Genomic DNA, 27,941 nt, shown 5'->3' on the forward strand with positions numbered 1-27,941 from the left:
TGATGCACCTGTGGTTCTTCCTATCTCGCGCCTTTGCCTCGGAGCAGTCCATCTTGCCTCTCGCATCGCTGCAGTTACCCTCTGTCAGCGAGCCGTCCGTGTTGTTGTAGTAAATAATGGCGGCCTCGGGAGGCGGATTACCATCTATCTCTACCGCGGCGGGCTTGAGCAGTCAAGCACCACCAGCTCGGGCTCGGTTCCCGGGCCGGCCGTGCGCGGCTCGCAGCAGGCTGCGGTCGGAGAAACGGACTAGACGCGGAAGATTGGGCTCGGACGACGGTGAGCTGGCTATCGGAGGGCCGAGGCCCGTAAACATCGGCCTAGCGTTAAGCGAGGATCCGTCCCTGCTGCGCCTGCTCGGGGTGGCGGAGAAGCACAGGCGGCAGAGAGATGTGGGGTTTGACTCCAGCAACAGTGAAGAGGTAAGCTAACACTAGCATAGTAGCTAGATAGAAACAGCACGATTACCGTGCCGAATAAACACGGTTTGCTCAAATGAACGATAGTATTGTATCTGGTTGTTACTCACAAAGAACAGTTGAGTAGACATACTGCTTGTTCGCGACGAGTAGCTTGCAGACACAAACCCAGCGCTTGAATAGTAGTTAGTCGTTTGTCTGCAGGGTATGCCTCAGATAGGTTGAGAGGAGAGTATCTGTAGTCTGAGTATTGCTGCACAATTAAACTAAAAGCTCACACTCTGGTGTGAAATGTGCAGAATCGATGCTCTTAAGTTGCAGCGGAAAGAGAAGCGACTACCCAGCTGAGCCCGTGTGCATGAAAAGCACCCAAGGCGGAAACTTTGGCGGTACGATCACACCCGTCAGTGCGTTTTGTTGTGGAAACCATTAAATGTCTTTGTTTGTTCCCCCCTGACATGGTTTGGCGAGTTGAAGTTCCCACCCAGTTCTTACAACCTCTGACCGCTAATCTTGTCGTGTGAAGAAAAAAAGGAAAAAAACGTCGCTGCAGCGAAGTAGGGGATTACACTCTCCACGTTGGAGCTGTTGTCAGCTGACCACTCGGTGTTTTTAACGTAGAAAGCAACAGGAAGGGAAGCCAACGTTACATTAAGACAGCTAAACCATGCAATACAAATGTCTCAATATCTTCTTAACGCTGAGTTGGTGTCGTCCACTTAAATATGAAGCCAATAAAACAAATCTAAATAGGGGTTTTCCTGTTGTTGCGTTGTTTTTGCATCAAAGACTCTGCAAAGTGAAAATTATGTTTGCCTGCTTGGGCAGAATGAATTGATGCTATGTTCACTGTAGGCCATAGTTGTCATACAGGTTTGCTTCAGTTTATTCTTCGCAGTCAATATATTACATCAGCTTGTATTTAACTTGTAATTCACATGAACTTTAAATCTGTCTTTTAAACAAAAGTTATTGTGTAAGCGCTCAGATGTGTTATATTGTGATCATATTTTCAGTACTGTTTACTGCTACAGTGCGCCCTCTTTAGCTCCCGCAAGGTGGGGATGATGAAAATGATCCACTGCCATATTGGATCTAATCATATTATTTAACCTCCCAAGTAGGAGCTTTAATATCTGACATCAGTAAGACTCCACTGATGCAATCCGTTTGGAGTGGACTGTAACAGTCACATGGCTCATGCTGACGCTGGCGGATGCTACTCAAAGGCAGCACCACACTCTCATCTGCTCTGCAGTGGAGTGGAATATTTATTATTCAAGAGTTTTCACCGATCAGTGCAAAGTTTCTTAAATTTCAAGATGGATGTGAGTAAATTAAAGTAACACTGCCTTTTTTTGATCTAACAAGGTAGAAAAGTGCCTGAATTCTGAGTTCTGTGTAATGGTTTTTGTGTGTATTTCCATTAATTCGCATTTGTCATTTAAATAATATTGTGACACGTGTAATTGGAAAATAAACGCATGCAAGCTCCTTGGTTTATAAATAACACGCATATATATATATATATATATCATAGGTATTTTATGTGCTGCATCAAAACTACTGATGCAAGACTGGAATAAGAGAATAGACAGTATGTTTTCTGATGCTGAAACATAGTTTCTGATGGTCAAATTCCTGATAGTCAAATGAGGAACACAGTAATGACTCACACAAAACTCAAAATCAACTGTGGAAGCATGAATTGCGTTTTAACTCACTTAAACGCTCACACCCAGTCATACTTGGAAGAAACCTGAGAGACTCGAAACAGAACACCAGTGAAGCAGCTGTGCTTTTCCTCATCTTTATTGTGAGAAGGCTTGTCTTGAATTTCTGAAGTTTTACAGATCGGGTCATAACAAATAAAATGAACAATATAATTATGGCGTAAATCGATGAAAATAGATCACATTTACAGCATCAAGTGATTATATTGCACTTTGTCGTTATTTATTTAACTAAAGATATATTTTGGCTCAGTTTGTCAAAATAGATAAATACACACTTTGCTACATCATGTATTGGTGTTTGATCTGAGGTTGTATTTAACCGTTTCAAGACCCAATAATGGCAAGATGATAATCTTTTGTGTTCATACATGAAAACTTGTAACTGAAAGAGGGTGTGCTCTGTTCCGTGGAGAGGGCCTCCAGGAGTGTGTGATGGAACACACAAATCATGCCACGTACACGTGCTGTTATCAGAACTATTCTCAGTTGTGTTGTTTCTCAGTTTCATGGCTCCATTTAGGTTTTCTCAGCAGATTAAAAAAAACTAGATAAATCATTGTGAGTCACTGTTTATTTTGTATTAATCGCACCTTCTTTAGCTGTAGAGCTAGCGCCACCCACCTTGATAAGCCAACTCTTTAATAATTGCATTTTAGTAATAATAAGAAAATGTATAAATTCACATTTTATTCTGCACATTTTTAACTAATCTTATTAGAATTTATAATACATTTGATTTTAATGTTACAAAAAAAAAACAGTCTTCTTAATAGTCAGTCATGAAAATGTAGCTGCATGTCCCACAACTTGCACAACTTTCCTCCTTCCAACACGTCCAAATGTTTTTTTTTTGTTTTTTTTTTACTGACATAAAGATTTGACTTTGTTTTTCCTATAGGAGGAAGATTTTTCTGGATTTGGAACCACAAGAGTTCGTCCTCAGAAAACCTCAGCTGCCGTCCCTCATTCGCCTGTCGGCCAAACCAAGACCCCTCAGGCGTCAGATCCGCTGGCAGTAGCAAAGCCTCTTATTGGAAAAATTATTCCCAAGACCCCAAAATCGGCTCTTGTTGGGAAAATCATAGCAAGAGTTTCTAAAGAAGAAGAGGATGTTCAAGAGAGCCTGGAAAAAAACAAAGAATTGCCAAAGGTGCATGACAAACAGGTGGCTCTCCCTGCAAAAGCCAAACATTCAGACAAACAGGCCTCAGGTACACACGGCAGTACGGCATCCGTTCATGTTGTTAGCAAAGCAGGAAAAACAACGCAAAACCAAACGGCCGCCACATCAGCTGGGGGCAGCAAGCACCAAGAGAAGCTGGCGAGCGCTCCTGCAGCAGAAAAAGCTCAAAAAAGAGTTAAAGAAGAAGGTGAGGTGTCAGAGGACTCGGACGCAGATAAGTCTCAAACACAGGGATCTGCAAAGGGTGCGAGTGGTTTTCGTGTCGGCCACTCCAGGCGCACATCTCGAGCGGTCGCTCTGTCGTTTACGTCCTTTCACAAACGCCAGAGGAAGAGAACTGCAAAAGGTATGGGTGCCTCACCTGAGGCCGGAGCTGAGGCCGGCGCCCAGAGCGGAGAAGAGGCGGCGATGCCCCTCGAGTGCAAAGCTTCAGAGTCCTCCGAAAAAAGAGCGCACAAAAGACACCACCGCAAATCTTTGTTTGGGTACAAGCGAAAGCCATCGACGGGCGTTCCAGGTATTAAATACCCAAAACTCGGAAGAGTTCGCACAAGGCGAGTTTTTTACACCTACGAACCAGAGCCCCTTCCACCCACAGCAGTGCAGGATGGGAATGAGCCACAGATCCAAGGTCAGAATCCCGCCCCATCGGAGGAAGAGCCAAGCTCGATTTCTGAGCAAGAACACCAGAGCTCCAACAACAATCCCTCTACGACTGTTACGAGTGGACGGTCCTCCCGTGTTATCAAAACTCCAAAGAGGTTCCTGGATGAGGAGATGATTCCCTTTCCAAAGGGCTCTCTGTCAACATGGCTGAAAACTAAGCAAAGAGATGACGGGAAATCTGGTGCATCGCTGAATGAGTCGGGTTATAGTGGCAACTCGCAGCCGTTAGACATGGACTCCATGTCTGAATTTTACAGCCCGTCTGGTGTCCCAAAAATCTCATCGGGACCAAGTCCGGGAGCGAGCCACGTAGAGATCTACAAGAACCTCAAGAAACTCACCTTAAAACTGGCGGCGAAAAAGAAAGGTCAGTCTAACTTTCAGGAGGACTCGCATCATGGCGACAGCTTGACCTCTCATGTCAGGAAGAGACGGAGGCCCAAGCTCATGATGGAGGAACTGGACTCTCCCGGAGTTGTCAGGAAACTTGCTGTGGTGGTGAACGCTGACGTGGAATCGTCGTTGCGAATCAAGTCAGAAGATTCAGGCAATAACAGTAAGAGTTATTTAGTTTTTTTGTTTGTGCTTGCTGAAAATACAGACTTCTCTTTATAGGAGCTACACAGTGGAGTTGAGTTTGATTTGCATCATCAGACAGATTCACTCAGAAGAAGACAGACATTTCCTGTATTTCTGTTTGGTTTACAGGCGTCTCTTCCATGGATGTGTCTGACTAGTTGTTTTGTTCTTATCTTGTGTTTTTCTTGCTATGTGGCGCAGAAGAAGCAGCAGGCCTGATTGATGACGTTGGTGAGACACTGGAAGTCAGTGGGCCCAGCCACCGGATCGGTCTCAGTGGAGCTAATAAGAGGATGCTCCACCTGCTGAAGAAAGCAAAAGTTCAGCTCATCAAAATCGATCAGCAGAAGCAGCTCAAGTTGTCGCAGGTAAGAAATGGTTACTATAAAGGCTCATTAGAATTATTCCATCCACATTTTTCAGACAGGTGTTTAGAACTTTCAGTGACACTGAATCGGATTTTTTCTTGTTGCTTTACTCTGTTGAAGATGAGCATTAAAGCTGAAAAAACAAAATTCTCTTTTTCCTGACTTGGAAGGATGTGATGTGCACTTCTGGAGAAAAAAAAATCTGCAAATTACTACAGACATAGTTTAAAAACAACCCTATTAATTGGAAATATTTGCCCAAATGCAGCTATTTTTGTGAGATAATCTCTGTGTACTGACCGGTACTATTGAACCAAATACAAGCTGCTAACGACTGTCAAACTGATGCGTGACTTTCACCAAAATAACGGTGAAATAAGATTTGCATTGGCACCATTTGTTTTGCCTAACACTCGGCTCGATTAATTAGTGAGAAAAGTGTTGTAATGCAATGATTTAATTACATCTCATACACACAAGCTTGTTGTTTTGTTTTTTTTTTCCTTGTTTGGATCGATAGTTGGGCTCTAAAGAATCACAAACGCCAGTGAGTGGAAGGAGGAGGAGGAGGAGAAGGAGGAGAGTTGGTCTGACTCCAAAAGACTTGGGTCCGCAGGTAATGTTTTCAGCTCAGTCCAGCTTTATTTGGGGAGAAACAGTCAAAATGAGCAAATTACACGACCTGTCAACACAGACAGACGAACAGTAAAGACGTATTCATTTAGTTTAATGTCGGCATATATCACTGAAATCGCAATAAGACTAGATTGGATGCTCATTTATTTGACTTGTCATCATCCACACATTTTCCATGTCCCAGTTTTTAATCCGTGCCTTCGTGTGCAGGAGCAGCCGCTTGGCGGTCCGAGGATCAAACACGTGTGCCGGGCAGCGGCGGTGGCTTTGGGGCAGCCTCGTGCCATGGTGCCAGATGATATTCCCAGACTCAGCGCTCTGCCGCTTCACGAGAGGGAGGGCATCACCTTTTCCTCCACAGCAGAAGGTACGGTTCATCTCCTTCTGCAACTTTCTTTCAAATGAAATGGATGAATAATTATCATTCATAAATATTTACATGGCGATCGAGACATTTCACAGAATGAACACGCTGTAGATTTTACATGGTGAGTAAAAGACACTCGTGCACCATGTGATTCATTGCATGTGCAGGGGGATTTATTTTCAGAGGTAACAAATATAATTTAGTATTTAAATGTTCATGTTCTTGTCCATGCAAAGTGTATCAGTACATACAAGAAGGACGGCAGCAGTTGGAGCTGTTGTTGAAGCTTCTGGTGTTTCTATTCAGTATTTAACTCCTCCTCCCTGCTTTCTATGTGGTTGAAATGCCCAAAAACACTAAAAACAACACAAAGGACAGATCACAAACAAGTGGACTCATTTTATTCACACTATAAGTGGTGTTTAGGTTTCTCAAAACATTTTTTAAAATATGAATTTCATCATATTTCGTCGTCCTTTACTTTTAGCACATTTCTTTAAAATCTGATGGTGGGGAGTCTGTTTCATGTTTTTATCATTTAAAGAGTTTTTCTGCAGCAGTCTGTCGTTGTTCGGCCACACCAACAGACCTCCAAAGCGTCACCGCTGCTAGCTATGAGATTTTAGGAGGGAAAAAAACAACTTTTAGAGCTTATAAAGTGTGCTGTGTTTCTTCTGTCCGTTCATTTTCTGACGTTCATCCAGGTCCAGTTTTCAGGAGTTTTATTACACAAAAATGAATTAGTTCCTCTGTATCTGTTAGCTGAGAAATGACTAAACATTCGCTGAATATAGACACCACACACACACACACGGATGTTTTGTTTATTCACTTGTGAGAAACGACATCTTTGATTTACAATTTCCGGCATCGTTTGTGGTGGAATCCCACTGGTCATGTTTATTATATATAAGTGTGATTATATAATTATTGTATTATTTTTCATACATAAGAGCTTCTTTCTCCTCGTCTGCACCATCATTTTGGCTCTAGAGAATCGCAAAGAAATGTTAAACGTATTTTTCTCTCTTTCCAACATCTGGCTTTGCCTTTTGAGCACAGGTTTCACTTGAAAGGTGTCCTCGCAGGCTATAAAGTTGATATATTTTCAGAACTTACGGTATTCACCTTAAACTTGCCACAAAAAATTCAGTTTAAAAAAAAATCTTAGAGGAGACTGATTGTTCGCAGTTGATTGAAAGCAGTTCTGTGCGGTGTCTGGCCGACGTCCACAGCTCCAGAAATGGAACATCAATTTGTTGCCGGAATGGATAAATGAATCTCTTTAGCTTTCATTAACCTGAGAGCTCATCTCTTGCCTATCTCTGTGCTCTTAGCTACTAACATTTGGCACAGTTTCACTGAACATTACCTTTTTAGTACCGATGTAATTCAGTCAGTGCCAATTGGACAGAGTTCCTTTTCCAAGCCTAGCGACCAACTCCTGCTAGTATATTTGTAAAGGTGTGTGTGCAGGGTAAGTGGTGTTTGGGTTTTTTTTTTTGCAAAGACAAAAATCACCTCTTCAGGACTGCTCTGGGCCTTCAGCTTCAATATTTTGTCCAGTTTTAAACAAAAACGATGTGACTTGAAAAGGAATCGGTCAGGATGAACAACGCCTACACGCAGCCTCAGATTAAACAGATATGTGATTAACAACCGTGCAAAACCTAAATGCTCTATAGTTGGTTGTTGTTTTTGTTTGTTTGTTTTGTTTTAGTTTGTTCCCATTTTGTAAGAAGAAAAAAAAGGGGGAAATTCATGAACTGCCAAGAGACACACAACCTGCAGTGGATTCAGACAGTAGCCGAGTTACCAAACCATAGCCTGCACGTGTCTAAAAACCCAGCATATTTTAACCTGTGCTGCCATCAGGGTTTTTTTAATGAATAAGCTGCATGTAACTGTTCCAAGGTAGCTTAACTATGACTTATTTTATTAAGAATATTTAAATAATGTTCACTTGATTTAAGTTAATTTATGGTATTTTCTTGTGAGACAAAGCTGCTCTGTGAGCGTGGTGTAAGAAAACACCGCCAATCATCTAGTTATGTGCACAAAAATATACTTTAAAAAGAGTAAAAGCTCCATTTTGTCAGCTTTTGGCCAATTTAACACACTGAGCAAAAAGAAAGAAAGAAAAAAAAGAAAGAAATGCTTTTTTATTTTTATTTTTAAACTAAATTATTTGCCAGCAAAAATATCTTTTGTCACACACAGATTAGCCACCGCTGTTGGAAAGCTATACCCAACACTGGTCAAGTGAGCATCACTCAGTATGAGGTGAGGAAGTGCTGTTTGACAAATAGACTCACTCAACACATCTAGTGCAGAAAGCAAAAAAAAAAAAAAAGTGATCCTTGCTCAATATTATTCCAGATGCATTATCTAATTTAAGATTGTAACCATCTGAGTCACATATTTATATATATATTTATTTATTTTTGTTCACTGTGAAGTAGCTTTGTGCCAGTTTACAACTGGAACAACACCACTGGGGGAATCAGCAAGAAGTCATCAAGATTGAAAAAAAAAAAGCTCAGTTGTAGTTTCCACCAGTGATGGATTTTGTGGAGACTCTGGTTTTTTCATCAGCCACCTAACTTCATCATAGGCTCATTTCTTCAGGCAGCCAACAGTAACATAGCCACAGGACTCAAGCTTACACGCTGGACAAAAGTCCAGTAAATGCATCAAATATCCACGATGCTGACTCAGATGTGCGCTGGCTGTGTTACCCATCCTCTCCGTGTCTCGCCCGCAGATGTGGCAGATGATGATGATGATGATGATGATGATGACGATGATGACATCTCTGATCAGGGGAGAGCCCAGTGGGTTGTCTCGCAGGAAAGCATCCAGCGCAGGAGGCGGGGGAGGGGAAAGGGCCATAAGATCAGAAGGAGGAGAGTACTGAGTCAGTATATACCCGGAGGAGTCCGTTCCCGGCGCTGTGGGAGCTGCAGAGGCTGCTCAGTTGAGGACGACTGTGCAAAGTGCATCAACTGTTTGGATAAACCCAAGTTTGGGGGGCCCAACACCAAGAGGCAGTGCTGCATGTAAGTAAACGGGCCGTGATTTCTACATTGCATGAGCTTTTTTTTGTTTGTTTGTTTGTTTTTAACTCACCGATGAGCTTTTAATGACGATCTAGTCAATAAAAGTCATTGGATATGTTTGCGAGTTCTCAGAGGAGGAGCCGGCAGTATCTGAATGTTTGAAGCAGGAATTTTTCTACTAATGTAATGAAAATGTATTTTGGGCAAGTAGAGGCAACGCCGTGTATCAGATTGTTATCTGTGGTACACCTAAACTCCCGTGTGTTGTCGTTAAGTAGAGGGATGTACTACAAAGCAAGTTCAACACAGCCAGGTTTGCTTTGTTAGCTGCCTCAACAAAACCTAAAGCCTGAATCGGGTGTGACGGGCAGCACGACAGCGGTTCTGATCTGGTTTGTAAACCCAGACTTTCACCACCAATCCCCTGACATGTTATGAAACAGCGGGTTGAACCAACGGAGAGGGGAGAAGAATTAAAAAAAAGTTGCGCTAATAAGTAAGCTATATACTGCATGTAGCTGTTCTAAGGTAGCTTAACTGTGACTTAGTGTAGTTTATTAAGAATATTTCATTTATGTCATCTAAGTAGTTTAGAACATGGAAATCCTCTTGGATCTCAAACCAAATCAGAGTGAAGTAGATTTTGTTGGATAGTTTGGACATGAAGATCAATTCATCTTCTGATCAGTGTTGGATCCAGCATCAGCAGAATGGACTTAATAGTGGAGTGAGTACAGCTAAAAAGGCCTCCTATGTAATGCGCTGTTTAACGTAATGTTTAATTTAACAATTCTTGTCAGACAAGTTTATATTTAATTAAGGATAGCAACTATTTGATCACTTTTGACGACGAGCTGTTGCTCTACATCCACCAGTCGGTCATTTCTATTGGGCTCTAATGTCTGGCATCAGCTTAGATTTAATGGTTCTTTGTTATGTGAACCATTAAATGTAATTGAGTCTGATTTTACCGTTTGGCACATCATCAACAACAGGATGGTGCATTAATCAGAAACTCTGAACGGTAACCACCTCAGAGCAAATGAAATAAGTTACCATGGTGATCTAAACCTGGTTAAAAATAGCTTCGTGACACTTTAAACAACTCAGACTTTGTTTCCCATACCTTGCTAAACCAATAATCTTGCTTTGTAGTACAGGCCTTAACATTCAAAGTAACATCACTTGTCATTAGTTTAATGGGACAGTTTGACCTTTTCATACAAAATGATTGCCTTTTTTTGTTTTTATTTTTTTACCAGAGATGGTCTGTATCTATCAAACAGCCTCTTAGAGTAGTTTAACTTGGCATAAAGCCAGCAAAAAGGGAGACACTGATAGCTCGGCTTTGTCCAAAGGCAACATGCCCACCTACTTGCATCTCTAAAACTCATAAAGGGCAGGGGGTTTATGTCAGACTGCTTTTTAGCCAGATGCTTTGAGTTCTTGTCGTCTCTTTGGGCAGAGCGAGGCTTGCAGTTCCTCCTGTTTTCAGTTTTGATACCAACTCGAATGAAAAGCTCAAACCATTTCTCTGTAAACGGGCCATTCACTTAATCCAGCCAGCATGTTTAGAGAAAATGATCAAATCTTTACACTAAAACCAAGCTCTGCTCTGCTAAAACAAGCTCTCTAATGGTTCATTTGTACCTAAAATACTGTTTAGATATTTTTGTACCTGAAACATGAAAATACTTTTTATTTCTTTCCAGTAACACATTTTAAACAATCCTGTTAATGAAGGCAAGTTGACTCTTATAGTTCAACACATTTGTAGATGGCTACACAGAAGGTTTACCTCAGACATATGTTTACATTTTGCAATTTCTTCTGCCCTCAGATACAGGAAGTGTGATCGGATTGAGAAAGCAAAGATGAATCGCACTTTAAAACAGCTGAAAGGTATGTATCTGCCCTCTTATCTCAGGTTGCACATTTCTAATTTAGTTTGACCAAACGGTTTGAGTCATTTCAATAAGTTATGAATGATCAGTGGAGCTAAAGACATGGGTCGTAATTAATCATGAGACTCCTTTGTTTTTTCCAGTCCAGGAGAGGCGGTACCCCGGCTCCGTGTCAGGCTCTGATGCTAAGTGGACCCTTGAAGACGCCGGAGAAGGGTCGTCCTCGATGGCGCCCGGAATCAGGAAGCAGTCCCTGCGTAACATCAAACCGCGCTCCTACAGCAGCCTGCTTAGATCTGAGTCTGAGGAGGAGGAGGAGGAAGAAATGGAAGAGGATAAGTCGGATAAATTGACTGTCAAGCCAAATGTAGCTGCTGCTTTCAGCCAAGGTAACAGACCACTTAGTGCGTCTTTACTTATCGCTGACCTTAAATATGAGCCGCGTGAAGCTTTGAACCCGTCAAAGGTTCAAAGCTGTCGTAGTTTAACTGGCTCCAGCATGTTTTTTCATTTTCACACACATTTAATTTAAAAGAGATGTAGGAAAAATAATTATTCTCTTAAAAAAATCTAATCACAAGGCTTTAAAACCCTCTAAAAGCTGAGTTTAATATATTCCAGTTCTCTGCAGAACTCCTCATGGCAATGATAGTTTGACCCAGCAGTTTGTTTTCTGTTTGAAATCCTTTGGAAGAAGAAGAGTTTCTTAGGTTTCTGTTTTATGTTTTTGGAGATGTCGCTCCTCAAGATGGCGTCTCGCTGCCGGACGACGCCCCGACCGAGGCGGTCAAGCATCGGCGGCTGTTCTCCAAAGGTTCTGGCAGCAGACCGAGAGCTTACAAGGTAAAAACATCGATCAGGTTTTCCTCCTCCTTTTTTTGTATGTACCACCTACTCAAGCCTGGGTCAAAAGGTATTTTTGGAAACTGTTGTTTTGATCAGCAAAATTCCTCCACATTTAGTAGTAAGTTCTTTTTTATTATTATTATTACTTAGTTTTTATTGATATTAAGTAATGCAAACACTTGTTGCCATTATTTCCTTCTAAAACAAATTTTTAATTTAATCAATAAATTTACAAGTGTTTTTTTTTTTTTTTGAACCACCCAAATTATTTCCAAAGAATACATCATTACCCAGGACTGCGTCTCACTCGGTTTTCACTATTTTCAGTTCAAAGACCCGTTTGAATGAGTAACTACAACAACTAATAACCTTTTAAACTCAGCCTTGCCTGCCCTCTCTTCTGACTTTAAGCTTCACATCGAGCACCTTGCATGTACCTAATCTAGTTAATGACTTGAAGTTGTAGAGCTGTGTAGGTTGTGATTTGTTTTTTCGTTGCAGCATGGTGGCATGGCTTTTTCTTTGAGGCAGTTATGACATTATGTGCTTTCGGCTAACTTTATTGTTGTCCATGAAACTCCTGGTGATGAATTTGAGATCAGCAACGTCCTGCTTTAAGAGGAAAAGGGATGTTATGTGATTTTATTGTGACTGTTTTGGATTCTGGAGACTCCACGAAGGGACTTCATGTTAACGGGACCGACACGGAACGATGAGCTGTTTCCTCTAAGTTGGTGTAAACTAATAACAACATTGTCTTGTTCAGCTCAGTTCAACTGATAAGGAAACAGTTTGAAAAGAAATGGCCACTTTGCCTCCTCACACATCTGACTTCCATATTTGAAAAGCTGTTTGTTCAGTCATTTCTCAACAAGGTTTGGCTTAGCTGTTTTGTGGGCTGTGACTCTTTGCTTCCGCTTATTCTAGCTTCTTCAAAAAGCTCTCGACTAATCAGACTTTTCACTCTTGAAACTACATCACAGTCCTCTTGTCAAAGCTTGTTGCTCTGCCTTGAATTGGTTGCCCCCACCCCCTCCCTTGCATTACACTTAATTTTTTTGTTATGCTTTGAAGTTCCTAATTACCCCTTTAAAACACGTTTATCTCCATGTAAGTTTTGCTGGCGTGCATACGGGCATCGCTGGTTCAGTCCGGTTATCGTGTCCAAATGAAGGCACTGAACAGTGTGCTGATTGGTTGCAGTTGTGTGGGTTACAGTAGCGCGGAACACATGGCACAGCTGACCTGCACAATTATGTAACTGTGGCTATTTTCATGTACTCCTCTGGATTTTTCTGGATATAAATAAGCAGATGAGGCATATTTTGAGCTCTCTACACGGTGTGAACAGAAATTCTTTTTGTAAGTGGAGTTGTAGGAGTTTATAAATCCATCATTTATGAAAAGTCCTGTTACTTCTTTTTCTTTCCTCCTTTTTTGTTTCCATTTGAATGAACGGCTTATATACCAGATATGTAAACAGTGTTGTTTAGTTCAACAACATACCAGTGACCTGTTTGAGTGCTGCTGCTGAATGCATTTGTTTAATTCTCCTTTAGCTTTTTAATTCTTATTCTTTGCTAACACATTATGCTGATCGTTGTAGTGCGTCTTCCCTTTCCTGTCCCTTTGGCTGCCGCCGGTCGTCGCCTCTGCATGTCACTAGTATTCGTGTAACTTTGGAACCCGTCTTGCTGGTTGGCTTAGGCAGTGCCCTCCTCCACAGGCTCAGGAGAACACGGAGGAGACGGAGCCCAGAGAAACTTTCCCTGAATCCGGACCGTCCGGGAGCCCAATGCCGAAGCTGCAGAAGCAGCTACAAATACATTTACACCGTCTGCCTGATTATATCCTGCAGTCTGCCACTTTGTCGTTGCCGTGGCAGTCGCCTCCTTGTATGGATCAGTGTATTGCACAGCCCAATGCAACATTTTCCCAGCCTTTAACGCAGCCTGCTATCTCACAATCATCATGTCCCGTAACAAATTCTGCTCCAGAATTGTCTCAGCCTGAAAAGCATCCCACTTCTCCACTTTCATCCCATCAAAGTACAGACTCTCCTCAGAAATTTCTCGTGTTACGTTTGCATCGTTTGCCCCAGCCTCTGGCCTCGCACTTGAACAAATCTATCCCATCATCATCACCTCAACATCCGCAGTCCATACTGCAGCCAGCTATGGCGGAGGCTTCGCCACACGTGTGTTCTCAGGGACACGCAGAGTCTGAGGTGAAGCACCCAGGCGATCTGACGGAGACGGGCCGAGCTAACGCAGATAAAACTGTGTGCAAGGTTGTACCGGGGCCCCCACAGAGCGTCAGTCCACGCACAGAATTACAGGAGGTCGAGCAAGAGGAGCAGGAGGACACTCGTGGAAAGCAGCCTGAAGAGGACGAGGAGGACTCTTCTGTAAAAGAGACAGTGCTGCAAAGCTGTCCAGCAACTGACCCACACTATCTCCTTCATTCCCAGAATCCTGCAGAGTGTGCATCAGTGAACACCCTGACGGGGTTAACTAACGGATTTCCCCAAAAGGGCCTGTTGCAGAACAAGCACAAGATCCGTGTAGACTTCAAGGTGAGTCTTTGCACAAGAGTCGGTCTGCAGTTTTGTTGTGTCATCTCACCCGTCCGTGTATACGATGATTGCATGTTGCTTTTCAGCATCAGTGTCCCGTTTACAGAGGAATCTTTGTAAAGGCAAACGTTGCTCAGTCTCTGCAAGAAAAACTCAGTTGAACATAGATTATAAATATAAAGACTTTTACCGTCATGTTTATTGGAAGTAAAGGGACTGTACTGTAAGGGGCTCGGGATAGAAATGCTGGTATCTTTCTGGCTTGAAAACCCTTTTTGCTTCATGTCACTCTTTGAATGCTGTTACTGCAAACTGGAGTCGGGTACATGTTTAGCATTACAATATGACAAAGAGTCACTGGTAACAGTTACGAAGCTGCATGTTTTGCATTTGAGCTACGAACTAGCAGCATAAAGCTAACAGAGAAGAACCTTTGAAAACCTTTGATTTCTTTGCCATGCGTCTACCAGGAGGACTGTGCTGTCCAAAATGTTTGGCTAATGGGGGGCCTCAGCGTCCTCACCTCAGTCCCAACCACTCCACAGCCCGTCTGCCTGCTCTGCGCCACTAAAGGAAGACACGAGGTACCTCAGCCCTCGAACAAAGCTTCATTAGTCCAAGTGGAAGCTTTCCAATGCTGGTCATTTTTAGGTTTTTTTTTTCTAACTATGTCTCTTATTTCCATCAGATGATATTCTGCCAGATCTGCTGTGAGCCTTTCCACAGTTTCTGCCTCACACCTGATGAGTGTCCACAAGAGGAGTCCAAGGAGAACTGGTGTTGCAGGCGCTGCAAATTCTGTCACGTGTGTGGTCGTCGAAGCAAGAGCACAAAGGTGTGTTGGAGAGTAAAATGTATATGCATGTTTTCAATTCATTGCTTGGGAGTCACTTGGGAGAATTATTTGGGCTGCTGTTTCTCATATCTATTTTTATTTCTTAATACTGTTTGGAATCATGATAAATCTCTGACCTGATAACAAAGGGGTAGACGTGCTTGTGAAGATATTCACCTTACAGATAAAGCCATAATTGATCATTTGTGTTTGTTTCTTTTACCTCTGTAGCCGGTGTTGCAGTGCAGGAGATGCCAAACCTGCTACCACCCTTCCTGCCTCGGACCGACATACCCAAAGCCTATAAACTGCAGTATGCCCTGGGTAAATGCTTTAGTAGTCTTAAAGTATACAAGTGCCTTGTGAAAGTTATTACCTTCTTTGAGATTTTCCCCATTTTGTTGCCTTATAACCTGGATTTAAAAGGGTTGTATCATTTGATCAACAGCACCTGACATTTTAAATTGTAATGCATTTTTAGAGTAGGGCCCTGTCGTGCAGCAATTACAGCATCAACTCTCTGGTATGTGTCAAATCCAGCCACTGGGAATTTTGACCATTTCTCGGCACAAAAGCGCTCCGTCCCCATCAAGCTGGACAGTTTTCGCTGGTGTTATTTAAGCCATACCACAGATTCTCTCCAACTAATTCACTCCAGGACATTTAAATGATTCCCCTTAAATCATTCGGGTGTAGAAGCATAACCTCCGTCCCAGTCTCAGCTCTCTTGAAGACTGAGAAGTTTACCTCAAGAATTTGACTGTCTTTAGCACGATTTCCTTAATTTTGACCCAAAACATTGATAAGCATCCTGCTGCCACCACGTTGGGCTGTGAGGGTGATATACACCACACACTGTATGCCCCTCTGTCCAAACGGCTCTATTTTAGCCTCCTCAGACTATCTAGTCCCCTTTTCTTTTTTCTTCTTATTCTTAAAGCAACACACGAGAAGTTTGTGAACTTTGAAACTATGCGCGTCTGACTCGTCTTGAAGTATGTTGACCTTTGTTTTTCACATTCCTGGGCCTGAAACTATCCTGGAGCGCCTGGCAGTTGAGATTCCACAGTTCGCAGCTTGAGTTTCTGTTTAGCTTTACGGTTGCTTGACATTTTTGTGGGCTTTTCATGGGCTCCTTTGTTCTCGCTTCAACATGACAACAATTTCATGTCTATGGCTGTACATGTGCAAGGTTCACACGGGGATTTATTTTTATGGCAGTCGTGTTACGCCCTACATCTTTGGGGGAGACGAGTAGCCAATTAAGCTCAAGATCATATTAAGTATTGCATTAAAGATAAAGTGAACTCCGGCCATTCTTCCATAAAGTCCAGCAATGTGTGTGGCGTGAATACCTACTGTGTGCACGTCTTTAAAGTCTGAACTCAGACTATTTTGTATATGTCCATTACATAAAGGCACATTAAACCTGCTTAGTTTCTGCAATATTGAGAGAAAATTCTATGATTAAATGTGGAGATCACATACATCACGGATGCTTCTTTTATTGTGTCATTGTTGTATTTGTGCAGGTCTGCATGACCTGTATTCGTTGTAAGAGCTGCGGAGTGACTCCTGGAAAGACATGGGACCTGGCCTGGAACCACGAGCAGGACCTCTGTCCTGACTGCACCTCTCTCCACAAGAAAGGTGACGGCTGAAGACTTAGTCAGAAGCTGCCTAAGTATCTGTTTTGAAATGTTTGGCGCTAGACGTAGACAGTGCAACTCAAATGTGCGTTTACTTTATATCAGGACATTTCTGCACTGTCTGCCACAAGTGCTACGAAAACAGCAGCCAACCCTCACAGATGATTCAGTGTTCAAAGTGCAGCCATTGGATTCATTACAGCTGTGAAGGACTTTCGGGTGAGCACCACTCATTCATTTCATCTCCAGATTTCATTCTAACCAGTAAATGTTACAATTTGACATCAGTGTTAAATACTTAAATACAAAACAAGTTTCATACATTATGCTCCCAAAGAGACGATCATCAGATGCCCTCAAATGTTAATGCACTATTTGCAACTGGATTTAGTCATCGTTTGAGCGATTTGCTTACATTTAACCCAATGAAACGGCCGCGCTGTCAAAGAAATGCCAACCAAAATGTATAACATCTGAGAAATATTGCAATCTAGAAGCAAATCTCACGTCGATCATGTTTCGTGTTTGCAGAGGACCTTTTTGGGCTGCTGTCATGTCAGCCGGCAAAGGTGGATTTCACCTGTTCACCCTGCAGACAGCAGCAAAGTCAGTACAGCAGCTTGAAGGAGGGACTGCAGAGCAAGCTGATGGGCGGGCTGGAGGAGGTGCTTGCTGACCTCCTCTCCTCCAGCAACACTCAGCATCTCCTTGTCTGTAAAATGGTAAGCCGCCACAGGTGATGTAGAAATATTTGAAAGCACTTATATTAATCTTTTGATGTTGTTTTGTGATGGTTTTTGCTGTGTTTCAGTGTCGGGAAACAAACGTGACGCCATCTGTTAAGGAACACAGACAACCTGCCTGTGATCTACAGGCTGTGGAGAGGAAGGTTAGAGGGGACGGCTACACCTCAATAGTGAGTAGATTATCTTTCACTACCTGCTAATGTACTATATATGTAATAAATGTTGTAAAAAACAAACTAAAGCTAGGAGAAAGTGATATCAGTTTGTGTCCGAAGGCTCTCCACTTTGAACCTGTTGTGAAGCCTGAGAGATGATCCAGACTGAGACCTTTGCTATTTTTGTGTGTTTTTGCTCACTCAGAAAGCCTTTCATACGGATGTTACAGCTGTGATGAGGAAACGGTTGAAGGAAGAGGAGCTTCTCCCTGAGGATCAAAGACTGACCATTCAGTCCAGAGCACACTATGTCCAAGTGAGCTTCCCTCTCCCTGCTGTTCTCTGACAATTGAGTTTATTTTTAGGAACCCCTTCATTTTCCATTGAAAAAAATCTACTTTTATTATGACACCGTCTCTGCTTTGGCAGACTGTAACATGGAGCTCCATATCAGAAAGATTTTTCATTTGTAACAGGTGATGAAGCGGGTTTTCAGTTGGTATCCTGCATGCCTTCTCAAAAAGTGGAGCTCATTCTCTGAAGATTTCCCGAGGTGAGTATGCCCAACCAAATATGAACCCTCAACGCGTCGCTCATTCCCTCGTTATGTGTAATCGAGCGTTAATAGTGTAGTTGTAGGTGAATATTCAGTCTTGAAAATGTCTTTTGTCACTACTCTTAGTGGCATGCTCCCCGAGGCGGTCCTTCCACCTTCGAAGGAGCACAGCTATGCTCAGTGGCTGGAGAGAACGTTCCAGCCCAAGCAGTCCAGAGGCCCACAGATGCAGGCTGACTATACACTGTCTTCAGTCACTGCACAGCAGTTTGGCGCATCACAAGTCCTCCCTCGGTACTCGCAAGGTATGGAGACTATTGTAGTCCATGTCATGTGTGCTGAGGAATGTGATGAAGTCCAAACGGCTGCAGATAAATCGCATCTCTTCAGCTGTCGCATTTTGCTTGGGCAAAAATAAGTTATTTTGTCATTTTACATTCTCAAGTTTAAGAGATGCGTTCCTTTGCTCCTCCAGAGTCCACCAAGACTGAAGATATGAGGCAGTGTGCGCTGTGCCAACAATATGGAGACGCTGCTCCCAGAGTGAGTTTAAAATTTACAATTTTTTTTGCTTGTCAGTATAAAAAGGCTTCTCTCTACAGTTCACTTATAACTGGGACGTTGTTCTGATAGGAAGCAGGACGGCTGTTGTACTTGGGGCAGAATGAGTGGGCCCATGTAAACTGTTGCCTGTGGTCTGCTGAGGTCTACGAGCAGGATAGTGCTCTACTACAAGTGCACAGTGCTGTCTCCAGGGGGCGCCATTTGGTAAGTTACGATCGCAGAAGGAACTGCATGGGGGTCATAGAGTGCTGAAACTGATGGAACTCTTTTCTTTTATCTTCTCCAGCGTTGTGACCGTTGTGGGCAGTCAGGAGCCACAGTGGGCTGCTGTCTCGCCACCTGCCAGAGCAATTTTCACTTCATGTGTGCTCGCGCCGATAACTGCGTGTTCCAGAAGGACAGGAAGGTGTACTGTGACGAGCACCGGGATCTTGTCAGTGCTAAGGTGTGCAGACAAGCCTCTCACATTTTTTTATTTATTACACCTAGAAGTGTATATTTTGAGTTGAAAGCAACATTCAAATTGCACACTTGTGCTTGTGTTCCGTCCATATAACTGATGGTTTAACAACACCTTCCAGATTGTGTCAGGGAAAGGGTTTGAAGTCCCTCGACGAGTGTATGTGGACTTTGAGGGGATTAATCTCAGAAGAAAGTTTCTCACAGGTCTCGAGCCAGAATCCATTAACATGACGATAGGTAAGAATATCAGTGTTTTATGTTGTTGGTTTAAGCACCTTTACAGGACATTTGGATACAATATTACTGTTATAGATCACAGCATCCTGAACTCCTTGGTTGTTGTTTTTTTTGTTTGTTTCCCAAACTTTCCCAGGCTCTCTGCAGATTCAGAAACTCGGTGTATTATCAGAGCTCTCATCAAATGGGAGGATGCTGTATCCTGTTGGTTATCAGTAAGTGCTCATTCTCTATGCTTTGTCTAACAGATTTGTTTTTGTTTTTTTAAACTAGTTGAACAGATTTTAAGTTTTTTTGCTGTGCCATCTGCATATCTTGTTTGAATTTTGTATCACAAATGCATAAGCTTATTCAAATATCCTGACATTTTACTCTAGAAAACCTAAATCCTCTGCAACACTTTTCTCCTTTCATCACTGTCTAGATGCTCTCGGTTGTACTGGAGCACCGTGGACCCCCGGAGACGCTGCAGGTACACCTGTAAGGTGACAGAAGTGAGCACACCTCTCCCTGGTGAGGAACGAGACCCGAGGTGGGACAAAGAAGAGAACCACACCATAGTCCACAGTCCAAGCCGTCACAGAGGTGAGCGCAATTTCACAGAAGTCCAAAACAAAGCTGAAAGCAGCTTAAGACGTAAAACATTGGCCTGTTCTTCATGAAAATGTCTCTCTTTAGCTTTAGATTGCCTTTGATTGCTTGGGATTGTTTGATGATTTGTCGCACTGTGGTATCAGATATTTAGATATTTGCATACAATTTTGTTTTGGCCAGATGTGGAGTCCCCAGATCGTTTAAGCTGCACATCCAGCCCGGTAAAGTCCACGACCCCATCGCCCAACTCTATAGCACACAACACACCTGGATCTAAAAGTCCTGGTCACACGCAGACCAGGAGACCAGCAGGAGGATCATCTCGTCCTCTCCCATCTCCCGGTAAGTGGAATTTTTTCTTCATGTGTTGAGACAGTTGATAGATACAGTTGTAGTTACAACTAGCTGTCGTCTTACATTTGAACAAAATGGAAAATCGTCAGCATCAGGAGAAAGAATAAATGATACATGGATCACACAAGATATATAGATATGCATATCCACATGCCTGCCTGCACATGTTAACAGTCCGAGCTTCAGTGAGCCTCATTAGAGGGGGTTTATTTCAACATTTCCTTGCTCAGAATAATAACAGCAGCTTCACTTTCTTTTCTTTGATGCTGTCAGGGTGTGCTTCTCACAAATCTCATCACATCCTGACTCTGAGAGACCTCGACGACACCCGCCGGCCTCGCAGGCTTTCATCAAGAAGTCGCTGCAGTTCCTCGCCAACAGAGAGCAACCCGTCTGTGCCGATGACCCTTCGCTCTGGTGGCACCAGCCACTCCAGATGTGCCCTGTTTAGCTCCCCTCCAAGATCATCAAACCTTGGAACAACTTCTCCTCCTCTCTCACGACAAAACTCCATCTCCCCGGTCTGGAGCTCCCCTCCTCGATCCAACTCCAGCATCTCTGCAGGGCTCTCACCTCGACAAGGTGCTGTTAATCATTCACCAAAAGGGCGGCAAAACTTCAAAATCACAACTCCAGTGTCTGCTGAGGTTCCCCAAGACTTCCTGGCATCATCTGAGGCTGAAGATGCAGCAGTGGCTACAACAAATGGGATCTCACTCGCTCCGGATAACCTGGAGGATGAAGTCTCCCACCTGATGTCTCAGGAGCTGCCCTACACTGTGTTTGACACCGACGCAGTGGATTCTATGCTGAACACCAAGCTGGAGTTTGATGATGCTCTGCTCTCTGAGAATATCACACTTCATGGCGTTAGAGGAGAGTTGGAAAGTGCAGTGCAGGATGTGCAAATGCAGGAAGGCAATCAAGAGAATGACTCCGAAGATGAAAGCTCCGCCCATTACTTGAAATTTTCACGCACAGTGGTGTGTGATGCAGCGGGTGGTTCTGACGCCTCAGCTCAGCTTCCCTCAGCGCAGTCGATCTCACAGTTAGACGGGGCAGACGGAGGGTCTGAGAGTGACGAAAGCGAGGTGGCTGATGAAGAATCAAAAATTCACACGTATCATAATACACCTACGAAACAACTGACAGTTGCTTTAAAGAGGCTGGAGTCAATCTACACTGTGCCAAAGTCCAACACAGAGCAACAAATAAGTGAACCAGTATTTGAAGAGCGTTGTTCACCCCCCATTATTCTGGACTCGAGTTACGGCAACAATGACCTGTCATTACAGGAAGAGGAGGTCCTAATGGCCTCAGACATACAAACCTCTGAAAACGAAGTGTTTTTGGATTCCGATACAGGCAATTTTGTTTCAGCTGAAGATGGTTCTGTTGTACCCTTAAACCAGAGAGCAGCTGATGACAGAGATGACAGCAGCTCATCAGCTGACTCAGTTGAAGGATTTCAAGATGATTTGAAAGATCCTGATTACTCTCCAGAGCCCATAAAACCTCCCATAACGCCGATGAAAACAATCATAATGAAGACAAAGCAGCCCGCACCAAACCCGAAGCGCCTGTTACCAAAAATTCAGTACCAGCCAAAAATTACCCTCCCCTTGAGCCCTCGACCCGTACAGGTTGGAGAGAGCAGGCCCGTTTCTGCCGCTCCTGCGACTTTCTGTGCAGTCCCGCGCCCGGTCACCTCCCCTATCATAATCAACGGCCTAAATGCTTTACCCATTCAGCCAGGTGCCACACGCGGCAAAACCATCGCGATCCGCCTGGACAACTCCAAGCAAGACGGTCAGCAACAGCAGGCAGCGGTGGGTCAGAGCTCTGAGGCAGCGAGCTCGCCTGCACCGCAGGCTCCTGCCCGTCAGGTCCTGCTCGTCAACCGCCAGGGGCAGATTCTCATCAAAGACCCGAGATCCAACACCTTTCAGACACTCTCAACAAACTCACCTGCTTATAATAAAATTAGCCACATTGCCAAAATTCTCCACGGCGGTAACACTCTGCATCAGACCGTCCCTCGTGTCATAATAAAGCCTCGTCCCAGCCTTCCTGCCCTGAATGTGGCTCCTGCCAGCAACCACACAACATCAGAGAGAAAATTCATTTTCAGGGTGCTGCCTGTGAAAAGCACCACTGCTCCAAACCCTGCAGCACCAATCAGTGTGCAAACCGTTCCTCTGCTTGGTTTCTCCAACAATGACAAGTGCACAGCCCAGGCTATCATTGACAAGGCAATGGCGACTCACCGCGACACACAGAGGCCGAAGCCCATCATCCTCAGCAACACACAGCTGCCAAAGGCCGGACAGCAAAGAGCATCCCAGGTTCCAGTCGTGGAAGACTCCAATCAGTCATCAGTTGGATGTTCACAGTCCCCGAGTGGGTTTTCTAATGAACCAACACCGGTTTCATCACGCCACCAAGTTAGAGTCAAAAGGGTGTCTTCAGTGTCTGAAAAGCCCTCCAGAAAGAAATCCAAGATAGACTTTTTAAAGGATCCATCAAGTGAGCTGGAGGAAGTTCAGGAAGCCAGGTAATAAAATGATTCAAAATCTCTTTATTGCACCTTAAAACTAGTTTTAAAAGTACCAAAAATACTGGTTTTCGGCTAATTTTTAAATGCATCCAGAACTTTTAAACAACAATGCGTGAAAATACAATGCCTCTTTTGTCCTTGGAGTTGCCGAATTGCCTACCTTCAGAAAATATCACCAACAACACTCTGTGTGAAATGAGTTCATCAAGCATCAAGCCAACCAGAGCATTCAGCAGTTCAGAGTGTGCTGGAAAAAGAAGAAACCGTGTCAAATTCAGCATATTGGTTCTGTTTACAGGGTGAGCGGTGTTAGAATAAAAGCTCCAACAACCAAAGATGTTTTCGATCTGGACCAGGCGAACATCTCTGAGCCCGAGTCATTGAGAATAACCGCTCCACCACCTCCTACACTCAGCAGGTGAGTTTATTTTAAAGTGAAACTCATTTAGAACTCCTGCTTCTAATCATTTGTCTTTTATTGACATCCTAAGTTGTTTCAGTTTTTGCAAAGTAGAAATGGAGTTTATGTCAAATGAGAGAATTATATGCATTAACTTATTTCTTGGCAGGTTTATTTCGCACAGTGGTGAAGAAAACACTAAGAATATTGGGATATTGATGGCACTTCTTGTTTTTGTGACTCAAATTGAACATGCTCATTGATTTAAAGTTTTTGCTCCTTCTTCAAAGCCACCATTGTGTTCCCGTTAATTTATTCTGTAACTCGTCTGTTTTTTCTGCTCAGGCGTCCTCGGATTGGAAGTCCACCCACATCCCCACGAGCCAACACTCACCCTCAGGGTAGCACACACACGTGGGTCAGCGCTCGCCATGGAGATCTCTCTGAGTGGGGCCCGTATACAGGTTTGAAGCTCAGCATCTCATGATTTTGTTAGTTAGGCTTTTCTTTTTCTGTGTAATTATTATTATACTATCCTTCCCTCTCAAAATATCTCAAATTTGATCTTTGACAAGTGGCTCGTTTAAATCTACAGGTTTTAGCTCAGAAGAAGATGCACCTGCACTTAAACACAGGAAGACGTACATGAACCAGCCGCACCTTCGCTTTGAAATCACCAGTGATGATGGCTTCAGCGTAAAGGCAAACAGCATAGAGGGTAGGAGCTGGTTTATGTGTATATGCTTTTTATGTGGAACAAAAGTTTCATATTTCTCTGTTTCGCTCTCAACACATTAAAGAAGAACAGTCTGAGTTATTCAAATCCTTGAACTCTGCCCCCCCTCCCCAGTCGCCTGGCGCGCCGTGATTGAGGGCGTCCTTGAGGCTCGGGCAGGCTTCCACCTGAAGCAGCTTCCTCTGGGTGTGATGAGCGGGCCGCGGGTGCTCGGCGTGGTCCATGATGCCGTCATCTTTCTGCTCGAGCAGCTGCAGGGCGCGGCCAACTGCAAACGCCACCGCTTCCGATTCCACCGCTGTGACGACATTGAGGAAGAGCTTCCGCTTAACCCGAGCGGCTGCGCGCGAACTGAAGTCCACACACGGTGCAGACACGTTCGCTTACATCCGTTTAGTTTTTGTTTTTTACGTGTACACCTAGTTAATTATTTCTTTTTTTCTAACTAGGAAAGCAACATTCGATATGTTCAACTTCCTGGCATCACAGCACAGAGCACTTCCTGACCTGGTTGGCCCCTTCGATGAAGATGAAGATGAATTCCCACTGAAGTCCTCCAGGTGAGTCGGTTAAATCGGCACCACTTTTGCTGACTCAACATGTGAATTTGCCAAAGGAGTGTACTTGTCCATGTTAAAAAACACTAATTTGTCGTGTTGCACCTCACCAGGCGAGCCACAAACAGCGAGCTTCCCATGGCAATGAGGTTCAGACACCTGGAAAAAACGTCTAAAGAAGCAGTCGGAGTCTACAGGTAATGGCAACAAAGGCAGCAAGAATCTGAGATTTAAGTCATTTTCATAATAACTCGAGTAAATTTCCCAACTTTCGCTTTGTAGATCTGCAATTCACGGCCGTGGACTTTTCTGCAAGCGGAACATTGAGGCTGGAGAGATGGTGATTGAGTATGCGGGCACAGTCATTCGCTCTGTCCTGACTGATAAGCGGGAGAAATATTATGATGGCAAGGTTAGTGAGAGATTTCACAGACTGATTCTGTGGGAGTGGGACAATAAAAGTGTGGTTAGCTGTGCTGCAAATTGATGAAATGATAATGTTGGTCAAATAGGAGAAGAAAACCTCCCTTAAAGCACCCGCTGCAGCCGAAGTAACGGTCATCCTTCTGGCTGGCGCTACTCTTATCTTGTCCTAAATAAAGACGCTCTTTGTCGTTACGCTGCTGCTGTTTACCAGGCATTCTCACTCAGTATGGGTGTGGTGTGCCGCTCGGTGTTTTATAAGCAAATAAAGGAGAAAATGGGCCCCAAGATTAAAATATGGAATTTAGCCTAACCCTATAGGTCACTACAGACGTTAAGAACGACTGGCCCGTCATTCCAGTTAAGAAAACCAGTATTTTGTCATTTGAATTATTCCACTTTCTTTGTAGTTTTGTCCTTGTGCACTGAACCGTGCTGAGAAAGCAGCATGTTAACTTCTCAAACCGAGTTGCTTGTTAAAATGACTTTGCTACATGCTGTGATGCAAACAGTGAGAGGTAATGGACACTTGGCTCCGTGTGGAATGCTGCAAAGTGAAGGCGGCTGATCTACACCTGCACCAGATGCTGATGCAACCCTTTGTTACATTGTTGGTGTGGGAGACATTCTTAGGAGAATGATGCCATGTGAGGCAGCAGGATTCTTGTTAGTGAGCTACGAGAAAGAGGCGCACATTTCATTCAGCTGGGTGGAGCGTTGATATTGAAAAGTAAGCAGGTAAAGCATGAGCCTGCTTGGGCAGCTTCTCGGCAGCCAAACTGAACTGCTACTAAAGTAGGTGTAGTAAATGCAGTGAATTGGCTTTTGCAGGAAGAGGTGGCCTCCATTAATAGTATTAAACTGGAGGTTTATTTCAAGGTCACAGCTAAAAGGTGCCAAATGCATGTCAAAATGACTCTGTTTTGGTGTTTCACATCAGGGCATCGGCTGCTACATGTTCCGCATCGACGACTTTGACGTGGTGGACGCGACCATGCAAGGCAACGCAGCCAGATTCATCAACCACTCGTGCGAGCCGAACTGCTACTCCCGTGTCATCAACGTGGACGGCCGCAAGCACATCGTCATCTTCGCCCTCAGGAAGATCTACCGGGGCGAAGAGCTCACCTACGACTACAAGTTCCCCATTGAGGACGACGACAACAAACTGCACTGCAACTGCGGGGCGAGGCGGTGCCGTCGCTTCCTCAACTAGAGCATCACGCACACGCCAGCGTCCCAAATGAATTTAAATGAATGAAATTCTGAAGGCCAGTCCTATTGATGAAGTCATGACATGGAGATTACTTGACTCACTGAGTTGAGGGCAGCGTGTTTATTCATGCTTCTGCTAGCAGTCACACAAACCAGATATGTCGAAGGTTGGGGAACTGCTACTTCTAGTCGATGAGTTTGTTCTGGATTTTCCTTCTGGCTCACCGTCATACCACGCTGCTGGAAGTAGGCGTAGACGGGCAATCGCCACCACCTCCAAATGGTGCACACAAGTATAACCTGATTGCAGTCATTTCTGTGTGAAGAGGGATCCATTCCTCTGCTGGTGAGAGTGTCTGTAAATACAAGCTCAAATAGGAGAATATATTCAGCACCTTACTTCGACTCAACCTTCAGGCAGGCAGGACACATGTTCATTTTCATGCGAAGTGAACGCGTTAGATTCAAAGCACCTTGTGTACATTGTAGAGCAGCTACATTTTAACTTCACTCTGGTGAGCAGGGACTCCAGTGTTTTAGGTGCTGGTGACATTTCTCCCCAAAAGATAGTTTTAAGTCACCCAACCTGTTTTTCCCTCCTTCAATAAGTTTGAGGCTTTGATTTTATTTGTAATAGCAGAGATGCTGTGATCGGAATGCTTTTATCCAACTATTACAGTCTGTACTCTATCTGTTCTGTTTGTGTTGTGTATTTTAAGGCTCACGAGGGGAGCGTTCTTGTTGCAGGGTTCAGCACGAATCTAGTGGTCTTTGCTCTGCACGACTCCCTATACATCTTTTTGTAAATTTGAATAATAAATGTATATTCAACAAAGTGATGGAAATAAATGTGTTTGAACTTTTACGCTGTAGTTTGTAACTGAAGGCTGACTAACAAGAATGACGCTTATGATCCTAAGTTGATTTATTTTCCTTTTTTTTAGTGGTATTTGTACCTTCTTCTTCCTGTTCATGACTGGCACAGGTGTACTACCTCAAGGTCGTTATGAAGTGTTTATTTAATTACACAAAACCTTTAATGAACAACTGCTTCCCCGTGTTTCAGTCTTTGTAATCATTTAATCCTGATAAATGAAAAGGAATCAATAATATCAACCACAAACTCTTATTATGAATGGAAGTTTGCCATCTTTTTTTCGCCCGTTTACTCTCCTTGGGCATCGACTAAGCTACTGGTTGTATATAGAAGTCTTACCCCCCCCCCTTTTTTTCCTTTTAGAAACATTAATTCAATTTGAAATGGGAATATGTTACTTCTGGCTCACCTCTGGATCCTTGCCTGTAAATAGTTGTACAAAAAATTTCTAAACCTGTAAAATATTTTTTTACCTTCACCTTTTTTATTTATGTTCAATAAAAATTTGTTTAAACTTTGCTTTGCCTTCTAAGTGTTTTTACTCTTTAGAATTAATTAAAATAAATGTGCTCACACACATCCGTTAAATTGATTTAAATGGCAGTTTTTTCACATCGAAGTAATTTCACAACGATCTCTTCCAAAAGTAAAACTTTCATTCATCATTCCCTGAGACCATTTGTTAA

General features: G+C 43.4%; 1 protein-coding gene across 3 annotated transcripts; it reads left to right on the forward strand.

The window, feature by feature from the left end:
- The first annotated feature begins 34 nt into the window (after positions 1–34).
- Positions 35–27,773, forward strand: kmt2ba (lysine (K)-specific methyltransferase 2Ba). 3 transcript variants are annotated; one of them, XM_072370396.1, is made up of 36 exons: positions 35–422; positions 3,054–4,560; positions 4,785–4,951; positions 5,472–5,567; positions 5,798–5,954; positions 8,719–9,013; positions 10,854–10,915; positions 11,061–11,306; positions 11,651–11,760; positions 13,490–14,338; positions 14,809–14,922; positions 15,027–15,173; positions 15,405–15,497; positions 16,706–16,823; positions 16,928–17,041; positions 17,354–17,544; positions 17,634–17,738; positions 17,929–18,039; positions 18,200–18,276; positions 18,406–18,584; positions 18,755–18,822; positions 18,913–19,047; positions 19,130–19,288; positions 19,425–19,542; positions 19,679–19,757; positions 19,967–20,127; positions 20,317–20,478; positions 20,764–23,044; positions 23,346–23,465; positions 23,793–23,911; positions 24,043–24,165; positions 24,298–24,550; positions 24,633–24,743; positions 24,854–24,937; positions 25,023–25,152; positions 26,104–27,773. In XM_072370396.1, the coding sequence occupies exons 1-36, from the start codon at positions 117–119 to the stop codon at positions 26,377–26,379; spliced, it is 9,423 nt and encodes a 3,140-aa protein (XP_072226497.1). In that variant the 5' UTR covers positions 35–116; the 3' UTR covers positions 26,380–27,773. The 3 variants fall into 3 exon arrangements, with proteins under 3 accessions (XP_072226497.1, XP_072226499.1, XP_072226498.1); XM_072370398.1 differs by having other exon boundaries at positions 14,234–14,338; XM_072370397.1 differs by having other exon boundaries at positions 3,057–4,560.
- Positions 27,774–27,941: the final 168 nt, after the last annotated feature.

Source organism: Leuresthes tenuis, unplaced genomic scaffold, assembly GCF_036924035.1.
Source record: "Leuresthes tenuis unplaced genomic scaffold, fLeuTen1.0.hap1 SCAF_18, whole genome shotgun sequence".
Taxonomy (NCBI): domain Eukaryota; kingdom Metazoa; phylum Chordata; class Actinopteri; order Atheriniformes; family Atherinopsidae; genus Leuresthes; species Leuresthes tenuis.